Source organism: Anarrhichthys ocellatus, unplaced genomic scaffold (assembly GCF_004355925.1).
Source record: "Anarrhichthys ocellatus isolate YVR2014 unplaced genomic scaffold, GSC_Weel_1.0 scaffold16, whole genome shotgun sequence".
In the NCBI taxonomy this organism is placed as follows: Eukaryota; Metazoa; Chordata; class Actinopteri; order Perciformes; family Anarhichadidae; genus Anarrhichthys; species Anarrhichthys ocellatus.
Genome location: NW_022280046.1, coordinates 1,661,268 through 1,671,897, shown reverse-complemented (window position 1 = coordinate 1,671,897; position 10,630 = coordinate 1,661,268). Strand labels below are relative to the sequence as shown.

The 10,630-nt window shown below is 43.1% G+C and overlaps 1 protein-coding gene across 1 annotated transcript in view; it reads left to right on the top strand.

Annotated features, from left to right (window-relative positions):
• strbp (spermatid perinuclear RNA binding protein) overlaps positions 1–10,630 on the top strand; it is a 72,722-nt gene that overhangs the window by 27,588 nt on the left and 34,504 nt on the right. The window contains exon 3 of the mRNA XM_031855419.1: positions 9,289–9,472. Coding sequence (XP_031711279.1) covers positions 9,470–9,472 — 3 coding nt within the window. The 5' untranslated portion in view covers positions 9,289–9,469. The remainder of the gene's footprint in view (positions 1–9,288; positions 9,473–10,630) is intronic.

Sequence of the window (10,630 nt, the reverse complement as noted above, 5' to 3'; positions counted from 1 at the left end):
TGTGTGTGTGTGTGTGTGTGTGTGTGTGTGTGTGTGTGTGTGTGTGTTTGACAGCTGTGGAGTAGAAGCCCATTAGGGAATTGGTCCACATCTGGACGACCCCAGCTGTCCTCATGCGCTCACACATCGTACTGTAACATATACGTTTCAGAATAACAACAATCCATAGACGACCCCTTCTGAAAATCAATTGTCAATTCTCTCCAAAATAATTTAAGAGATTTTTGATTTTGATTCCTCTGCGACCCATTCTTGTGCTTTACCTCAAGCCTTGAACCTCATTGTTTCAATAGATGTTATGAAGATACAGCTGGACCAAACATGAGGTTTAAGGGAAAAACTAAATACAATCCATCTTCAGAGATTCACATTCTATATTTATTCTTTCGTTCTATATCTCACCTCTCTCTCCTGCCAGCCTCTTTTTTTTTTTTTTTTTTTTTTTTTGTACCTACCGTAACCATGAATGAGTGCTGTGTGTCAGTAGCACTCTTTGTTTTGCTATTAATTCATTTGTTTATTTGTGTATTTGTTCATTATTAATTAATAAACGTGTCAGTGGGATGCAGCAAACACGCACACTCCTTTTTGGCAATACTTGCATTTATGCGATAAGTGTTTATATCCACTTACATATTCACAAACCTGCTCGGACAAACACACACTCACACGCGCACACACGGGTGGGAGTGTTACAGCTTTGTGTGTTGGCAAACATGAGCTTAGCAGTGAAGAGCCTTTCAAGCGGGATTAAGCTGCGAAGTGTCAATGGATCAGACAACTAGGCCAAAGACCACTAGGATATCACTTACACTGCAACAATCAGCATGGACGGTAGTATGTAAAGTGGTGCGGTAGGTTTATGGTAAAAAGGAAACACACACACACACACACACACACTGTATGCACATTCTTCCCACAGACTATGGACTGTGGAGCCTCGGCAGAGCGCTGGCAGCACCATCTGTTCCTGCTGAAATCAGCACAGCAGGAGCCTACCAGCACACGCGCACACACACACACACACACACACACACACACACACACACACACAGTTGCAGCGTGCTTCAGTTCTGGCATAGTGATAGTCTATTTATTCCCCACGCTGACGCAGGACAGTATTCAATTGTATGTGTGTGGCAGTTAAGTTTTCAGTTAAAAGTAAGGTAACCCATGGAGATGACAGGTGTGTCTGAGATGACTAATGCTATGCTAATTTAAAGATGATGCGGATGCACAAATGTATTATGTAGATAGGTAGCCAGATAGCCTAGTCGGTCGGTCAGCCAGTCAGCAGGAGCTACACACACACACACACACACACACACTCACACACACGCTGCTTTTCTGCATTTTAATAATCGACCGAGGGGAGTTGCTGTCAATGTTATCTATTTCCCTTCCAGAAGCAACATCAGCGTTTCCTCTGCTTTCTGCCATCTCATCAATACTCTGTGGTCTGACCTCCTCTGGCCTCCACCTGCACAGAACCGTACTGTAGCGCTCTAAAACATATACAGGGTGGCAGGGTTGTGTGACTCACGTTTTAGACTTAAATTTGATGACCACGGCGGAAGGCTACGCCTACACATAGAAGACAGATGTGAAAATGTTACCTAAAAGGAGCTCATCAGCAATCACGGATTAGAATGGTCGTTCATCCTCTTCTCATCACAAAAGAAACCGTAAACAAACGTAAACAAATAAGGCTGACAATCGCATGTAATAACAGACATACTGACACTGAACGTTAATAAAACATAGGAGGAGGAGGAGGAGGAGGAGGAGGAGGAGGAGGAGGAGGGAGGAGATGAATTGGAACAGACCAGGTGCGTAAGTTGAGATCAGCAGGGAAATCAGCAAGGTAGTCGGTATGAGAAGTAATTGCTTTTGTGTTTGTTCAGTGGAGTCGGTGAGTGTCCACTGTGAGGAGAAGACACTCGCGCTTACTTTTTAGTGTTAGACATTTTTCTCCAGAATATTTAACCATTAAAATTGCATTGTTACTGAAAACATCAATAAATGAAACTTAGCAATTATAGAAGTCTAGTTCGCCGTAACATAAAACTAAAAAAAAAACATAAATGTCTTGAAAAGTGTACCAATTTTAATGTTGACATGTATGGAAATATATAATTTGCATTCCCCTTCACTCTCCAGCAGCGCCCGTTGTTCCGAGGACTGGAATCCAGAGCCCTGGTTTTAAATTCATTTTGTGATGTTTTAATGCGCCAATTCCTGACAGTGATTTCAAGTTGCAGTTGGCAGTTCTGCCTGTTGTCACACCTCTTAATTCATCTCCATGCCAAGTGCTCAACAATTGCAGTGTTGTCGAGAAACTGACAAAGAAAACAAACCAGAACAACAACAACATAAATCAATCAATAAGGGAGGAGCAGATTGGAGAAAGGAGAGAGAAAAACAGACAGAGAGAGAGATGGCAAAAGCAGCCATGAAGGAATATACATTATTTAAAATGTGTACATACACCTTTAAGAGAAAGGCAACGAAGAATTAACAGACAATAACACGCTTCCCCACCGTCATCGTGACGCACATGCAGTTCATACCTGAGTCCATATCCCCCGGTGTCCTGTGTTCCAATATCCTTAAAGCATGTGTCTATAGTGCTGCATAGTTCTGCATTAATGAGGCATAATGCAGACGATATCCACAGCATGTCACCTCCTCCTGAGCATGCCTCACTATGTAAGGAGTATGTTAAAGAGGCTCGTGCATTCTTGTGTTTTGGCTGTTTCCTGGGGGGGGGACTGCATTTTTGCAGAATTTAAGTTCAGTCTCAAGATCTGTTAGACAGTTAACAACCTAGCTGCTTTCTCTTACTGCTAACTCCTCCATTACATTCATATCAAAGGAGCTTCTCACGACCACTCTCTGTTTCTCTCTGAGGGTGATCTCATCGTTGCACTTCCAGGTTCTCTCAGACACCTCGGGGTTCTACTCGGTGTAGTTCCTCATTCACAAAAAGATTGAACCGCTACTGGCCAGGCATTCCACTCATATTTTGATGCCTGGCTGTATTCTTTTCGCAATTCCGGTGCAAGGAATGCCTGACCTCCTACGCTATGTGAGCCAGTAAAGCCTTAACAGTGAACTCGCGAAGGCAACCTTATACACTCGTCTTATCTGGGCATATCTCTCAACTGTCAATGGACTACAGCCTCTTACTTTGGCTGTGGGGCAAGCTTACTCTAGCCTCCACAGGACGTGCCCCTCACATCTGGATAAATGGTCTCCACATACTGCACACCGAGCGCAACAAGAACAAGAGGGCTCAGAGTGTCCAACCTTTGCCTCCGGACCTAAATCAATAAAAGGAACGGTGTATCTAACCAAGAGGCTTCTCTCTCGCTCTCTCTCTCTCTTTGAAGTGTCTCCCTTCCTCTGTTTGACTCAAGTTTTCCTTATGCTAGACCTTCGTTATCCAGATTTTCACACCCTGGATATTGTTATTGTCTTTTTCTTCTTCTTCTCGTGACTCCTTATCGACAAAGGAAGTACTTCCTTAATTTGAGGAAGGTACGGGAGTGTAGAACTAAAAAGAAATGTAAGTTGTCTTCTGGGGAAGAAATTGTTGTTTTATTTCTGGGAAGGAAATCAGTTCATTATGGGAGGTTACCGGTACACTGCATAACTGGACTGTTTGGTGTCACATTGTCACTAAGTTGCATTGGTAGTTAATGAGGATGTTCAGTGTGTGTTTGTCTAAATGTAATCCATTTAGTTTGTTGGCATATTTGTGGTGCTTGTTATAGTTTTGACATTATGAAATCCTGCAACTGGCGAGTAGTCTTTGCTGCTCTCCTTGTGCAAATGGTAGCAACTGTTTTTTTTAAATCATAACTACTTTATCAGCATGACTGACCCATTTAACTCTCGTGGCAACAAAAGAAGACCCTGGGCCCTGCTTTCTCCAGCCTTCATATTGCAACTTCTCTTTTCCAGGCAGCCTGTTTGAAGTCGAGTCTGCTGTACTTCAAGCTTTTTAAGTGCTCCGTTGGCAGCTCAGAGCAGATATAAAGACAGAGTGGAAATAAGAAAATAGATGAGGAAAGCAGATGAAGTGTAAAGATTGTGTGGAAAACGGACATGTAAAGAAAAAACACGAGTGTCTAGAGAATCTTCATTTTAAGCAAAATTCAGTATTTACTTTTACATTTTCATGAAGAACAGAGAGAATATTCTTTTTGACCGTCTCCTTTCACCACTTTGAAGCTTTCCCGTGCAATCTCCTCCGCAGTCATGAAAAAAAGAGCTTTAGAAAGGAGACTCTTTCTATCTCCGTCCCAGCATGCATCTCTCTTCCTGCAACGCTGTCGATATTTCTGACCGCTTGTCTCACCATCTGTCTCTATCTGTCTCACCCCAGTAGAGGAACAGACAGGAAAACATCGCAGTCAGCTATAGCACCGGTTTACACAATGCATACTCTTCACAACAGAGATGGTTAGAGAGAAGTGTAAGGGAGCGTGATTCTGCATCCATTTTCTGTTTGTGTGTGTGTGTGTGTGTGTGTGCGTGCTGGTGTGCATGTTTGTCCAACGCATTAGCACACACTTTTGCAGATGTTTTCCCAGATGCAAACATTATGGCACCAATAACCCTGGAGCCAGCCACACACAAGTCGGCACTAATATAACACACAGAGGCGACTCTCACTCTCAAACAAACAGGCTTTAAGGGTGTGTGTGTGATGAATGTGTGTGATGGATGTTTTCAACAGGATCAGAAATAGCACTGGTGAGAAGAGCAATCATGCGAGCAAAAATACTTAAAATAAAAAGAGAAAAATCAACAGTTGAGTTCTAAAATAACTTCAGAATAACATAACTGCCAGAAACATCAGCCATATTTACACCTGCTCAAGATTAGCTTCATAGGGCTGCTTCATTGGAGTGCATAGAGACGTCTTTACAGTGGCACTGGAAGGAATCCACAGAGCTGCAAGTACTTTACAAAGCCTGTTACCTTATTAAGGGTTCCTCAGCATCTGCTTTTTATCTTATTATATATATTATGTTTTTGGGGTTGTCTGCCCATCCGTCTGTATGTCTGTCTGTCGAATTCTCATTAATGTGACCAATTGCTGGTTTGAATGAGGAAATGTGTTGCTTTTCTTTGTTTAATATTTCGTTACCTGAATATCTGAATATATATTTTGGGTTTGGGACCGTTCGGTAAAACAAGCAATTTGAAGACATCCCCTTGGGCTTGCGGTAAAATTATGATAAGCTAAAGAAATAAAGGGAAAGCGATGACTAGCGAGGTGGAAGTGAAATACACCGAGCGATGTAAGCTTGTATAAAGCAAACCAGTGGAATCTTGTTTGTGCGAGATGATATAGTCTTCTAAAAACTGTGGCAGGAAGCTTTTTCCTGGGACAGGGCCGAGGGCTGTCTCGGCTATAATCACACTACAGATGTTTTTTTTTACAGTAGATCATTCGTTTTCGGGGTTCTCTAAAAACTCCCCAACACAAAAAGATACTAATTTGTAGCTTTGTAATTCATGCGCCGGGACTTTTTGGTTGTGGCTGTATTACGTTCGTCCTCCAGCTACCCGTGCATGTAACCGTCCATTAATTGGAGATCCTTTCACTGGCGAAATATTGACGGTGTGTCTTGAATTTTGATATGGATGAAACACTTCCAACCGGGCCTTCATCATTGATCATCAGTCCACAACATGACTGATTATCTGATTACAATATTAAGCAGATAAACAAAACTCTAAAAAGGCGATGCATTGTGAAAATAAGCTCCTCCGACACTAATTAGCACACTCTCTGGCTTTTCCTCAATCATCTGTCTCCCTTCACTCCGTGTCTTCCACTGCTCATCTTCATTTGATGGTTATCAGATGAGAAAGGTGTAAATTGCTGCTCCGAGCCGTCTCAGCAAAATTCCCCGGTTGCGCTATCTCTCCTGTAGCGTGCAATCACTTCCCTTCCCTGGTTCCTTTATCCTCTGCCTCAATCCTTTCATCTCCGGAGGGAAAATGGGACGTTTTCACCGACTCTTGGCGCAGGAAGGACACAGCACAGGTGTGTGTTTCCTTATGCATGAACTTCGAAGGGGAAATATATTCAATAACTATGGAACCAAATTGAGGTGATGGCGCGCATGTGTTGTGTGTGCACATGCTAATGTCGATGAGCCACCACCAGTGTTAATGAGGCCGGGCCTCTGCCAGTTTTCCCCTCTTCCTTTCTGCTCTGGAGAAAAACTCCGTCATTAATGTCCCACCAGAATGGTGTGAATATGAGAGAAGAAGAAAAAGGGAGAGTGGATACTGGTGGGAGGCATGTAATAATTGGTCAGCTTGAGCCCAAGGAAGACAAATCCGCAAGAAAATTCATGAACAGGCAGGCGACACGTCGCCCTGCCTGTGAGAACATGGTCCTCTCAGTCGCCCTCAGTCCCAGTGGGAGACAGAGGACGGGTACACTGTAGGCCACATGTTGTTCTGAAGATCCAGGGCTTCCTTTAAGCTCGGATTCAGACTTTAATATTTGTGCACGGGTGTATTTTTCAGTCGTGTACACATGGTTTTAATTAACGACAAAATGAGAAGGAAACAAAGGGAGGGAACTGGTGGTGTTGTTGTTTATCACTGAACTGTTCCGATAATGAGAATCGAATGGGGGGGCTGGCACGTTGTTATTGTGCTTCTTGGCAGGGTGTCTGTGTTTGTGTGTATGCGCACTATATTATACTGCGCATACACAATCCTAAGTGGCCAGGACAAGCTGGAAGAGAGCTTTAACCCCCTCAGGCACAAAGTGTTGGCTGTAAGGTAAAACTGGCAAAAGCACAAGTGCACAGACACCGTCGCTGCCAGCTGCGCTGAGGAGGTGACTGCCAGTGTGGCGGGCCAGTGGCTTAGAGAAGGAGACCTGGAGAGAAAATAAGGAGCAGCCCTCCGGTGGAGTCTGTTTGCCCGAGGCGCCAGCTCAATATCTACCATTCATGTTGTTTATCCCTTTCCCCTCTGTCGCCTTACACCTCTTTGTATTCTCCTTATAGTTCTGCTCTTTGTCTCTTTTTTGCCCGCTCGCCTATGTGCTCCTCCTGTTCATGCACATCTCACTGACCTTTCTTTAACTACTCCGTGCATCTCTATCCGTCTCCTCGCTCTCGCTCCCTCTAGAGTCCGCTGAGCGTTCACTGAGAGGCTGCAGCTTCACCACCATTTACTCCCCCCTCGAGCAGGTCCGCTCACCAACATTCACATGTGTGTTTATCTTTTCGGTCCCCCGACAGCATCCAGATAGAATCCTGGATGTATGTTCAGCAGCCTCAAGGTGATGAGATACTCTGCACAGAAGAGACCGTGTTTATTTATCAGGTAGAGCGTATGAAAAGAAAACTGACAGTGATAGTCCTGCAGTCTTGTGTCTGTAGTGGACTCTAATAGAGGGTTTTTGCTCAGACAAGACAAGAAAATTTGAAAATTTAAAGCATCATTAAGTTCTGGGAAACTGATGGCCATTTTTTTCCCTTGATATTTTCATAGACTAGTTGATCAATGGAGAAAATAATCAGCTGATGAACGGATAATGATAATGATAATGATTTTTGCTACCATGCCCAATTTTTGTCATCATCAGGTTTTTCTTATTTTTAAATCCCATTTTAGCTCAATTTTTCAACAATAAATAGTCAAAAATGTCTTGTTTTTTCATTTTAAATGAAATTAAGGCTGCTGCATTTCTCCACACCTGCTTGAATAGGCAACCCGTGACTGTGGAAGACCTTTGAGGAATCATCTCATCCACTCCTGTGTGAACACATGCAAAGCTCTATAAATGTCATTGCTGTGGTTTGAGTTGGACCAGATGCGTCTGTGTACTGTCAGCGGTGCTACTGTTGACACTTCGTGTTGTGAATAGGAACGCTGTGTATCTGTTCAGCTCGGCTCGCTCCGCCTGTGTTTTCAGAGCGTCACCAGATGTTTCGGTTACTTTACGGAGCCCTAAGATGAACTAAGATGAAGTTCAAGGTTGCAATTATTTTACTTTTTTTTTTTTTTTTTTTTTTAGATCATTAAGTCACAAAAACAGGCATGGAAAACCATAAATAATTAGTTTACTGACCTTGAATAATTTAATGATAATTTAATTTTGTTCTGTGTGTTAAATAGAGCTTTCTCTGTTTTCAGTATTATTTTACTGTCACCTCTGTTCACTGAAAGGACTAAAAGCCAGGAAGGGATAAGGTTAGAAACATAACTGTCACAAATAGTATCAGAAGGACCACTCTAGCACAGCGGTCCGGCTCTCGCCGAGCACTAAACATTGTAATTTCATGTCCAGCTCTGAGTTTTGTCACTCCCTGTTCTGTCCCCTCTCTTGCTGTTCCCTTTCTCTACTGTTCATCACGGGGGGATTCGGAAGCTCTAAAACATTTCTCCAGTAATACATATTATGTTTTTTACACAATTTCATCCCTGCTTCTTCTATAAAGTGGTTGGAAATATCATAGTGCAGCCATGATGGCACTGGCATATATATATATATATATATTTTTATTTTTATTTTTATTTTTTTTTTAATTTATTTATTTATTTATATTGTGTGTGTACATACTGTATGTATCTTTTTCCAGAACAGAAGAAAGACTAGTTTACATATAGACTGTCAATTTGTGTGTGTGTGTGTGTGAATGGAGGAGTGTGTGGCTTAAGTGTGTAACCCAGTGTATAGAAACAAGAACATGTTTGTATTACATCCCCCTCCCTCAGACCCCTGCCAGCTCATGAAAAAGAAATGAAAGCCTGTGTGCGTGTGTTGTAGGTAGTTGTGTGTGTGTGTGTGTGTGTGTTGTAGGTAGTTGTGTGTGTGTGTGTGTGTGTGTGTGTGTGTGTGTGTGTGTGTGTGTGTGTGTGTGTGTGTGTGTGTTTCCACATGTCTCTCTCCACATGGGTTGATCAACCATTCTGTCAGATCTTTTACTCAAGGATGGGGACTGCAGCCCATGTGAGAGTAAATTGGGTGTTGAAGGGGGAATTGGGTTCTGCAGGGTTAGACTAATGCTGGTTTAATGTGATGGGGTTTGATGCTGGTTTTTAAAACATATTGTGTTGTATTAATAGTTTAGTTATGTTAAAATCTACATTTATTTCCTTTTTTTGGTGTTTTTATTTGGAAGAGAAGAAGCAGAATTGCAATTTCCCCCCTTGACACTACCTTCCTATAGTTGTTGATGCGCCGATTAACCTTTCATCCTTTTCTCCCCTTCCTCTCTCCGTTCCTCCATCCCTTCTTAGAAGCACAACCTCTCGTAGAGCGGTGGCCAGAGTGACAGAGGAGCACATGAGGAGCGTAAACGGCGTGACAGCAACATCCTGACCGGTAACCCCCCGCACCCCACCCCCCCACCACGAGCACAGAAACTCCAGAAGAGGGGCGTCAGAAGGAAGGAACCGTGCGACCACCCCTCCTGCAGGCATGGTAATACACTCTCCGTCTGTTGTGTGTGTGTGTGTGTGGTTGTGGGTGTGTGTGTGTGTGGTTGTGGTTGTGTGTGTGTGTGTTGTGGTTGTGTGTGTGTGTGTTGTGTGTGTGTTGTGGTTGTGTGTGTGTGTGTGTGTGTGTTGTGGTTGTGTTTGCTTGGATGTTGGTGAATTATCCACATTCGAGTAAGACTAGAGGGTGTAAGAGTTCAAGATAAGAGATTGTGTAGATTTGTAGACAGGGCGGAAGTCCACAGGATACATGCTGACATTGAGGAAAGAGGAGAAGGAGAAGACTGAAAGCGATAGAGGAGGTGAAGAAGAAGAACAACAATGAAAGGAAACAGAAGAGGACAGGGGTATTAAACAGAAAAACCACAATCAGTCTAATTACTCTTGGCTGTTTATTAGGTTTTAGATGTTTTTCTTGTGATTTTGATCCGAAGGCAATGAATTTGTTCTCCTCCATAAGCTTATATTCCTATAGTTGAGTAATTATGCAAGGAATGAATGTGTCAAATCCTGCCTGTATTCATTTGTTGACAATAAATGAAAAAAAATGAGGTTTGTTCCTTAGCACAAGAGCCGTGTTACGAGAGGAAGAAGATGCAGAAAAACAGCTAGTGTGTTGTTAAGGAGGATGAGAGGGCGTCTCAAAAGATCAAAGAGAGCAGCAGAGGAGGAAACGACAAGTGGGGGCAGATAAGACCGTAAAAACATAAATGATGGACAGAAACCTGGTAGATGAAAAGCGCAAAGGATATGGGAAGCAAAGAGAGAAGTGTGGAGTGAAGAAATGGGGAGAGAGAGGGACAGAGGGAGAGGGAGACGGAGACGGACGAGGGATTGATTAATGCTCTTGGCCTGTGACAGGGGGAGCTTTCCCCCGAGGGGGGCGAGCAGAGCAAAGGAAGAATTATTAAAAACTAGAACAAGAGGAGGAAGGAGGAAAAAATGAGAGGGTGGAAGAGTGGTTTGTAGGGGAGGGGGGGAGGAAAGGGGAGAAAAATTAATGATTGAGAGAAAACAAGATGTTGCTGATGGTGACGAGGTTGGACCCCGCAGAAGAGGGCACATGGTTGAGCTCATAAATAACCAAGGGTAATGAGACTAGTGTGTGTGTGTGTGTGTGTGTGTGTGTGTGTGTGTGTGTGTG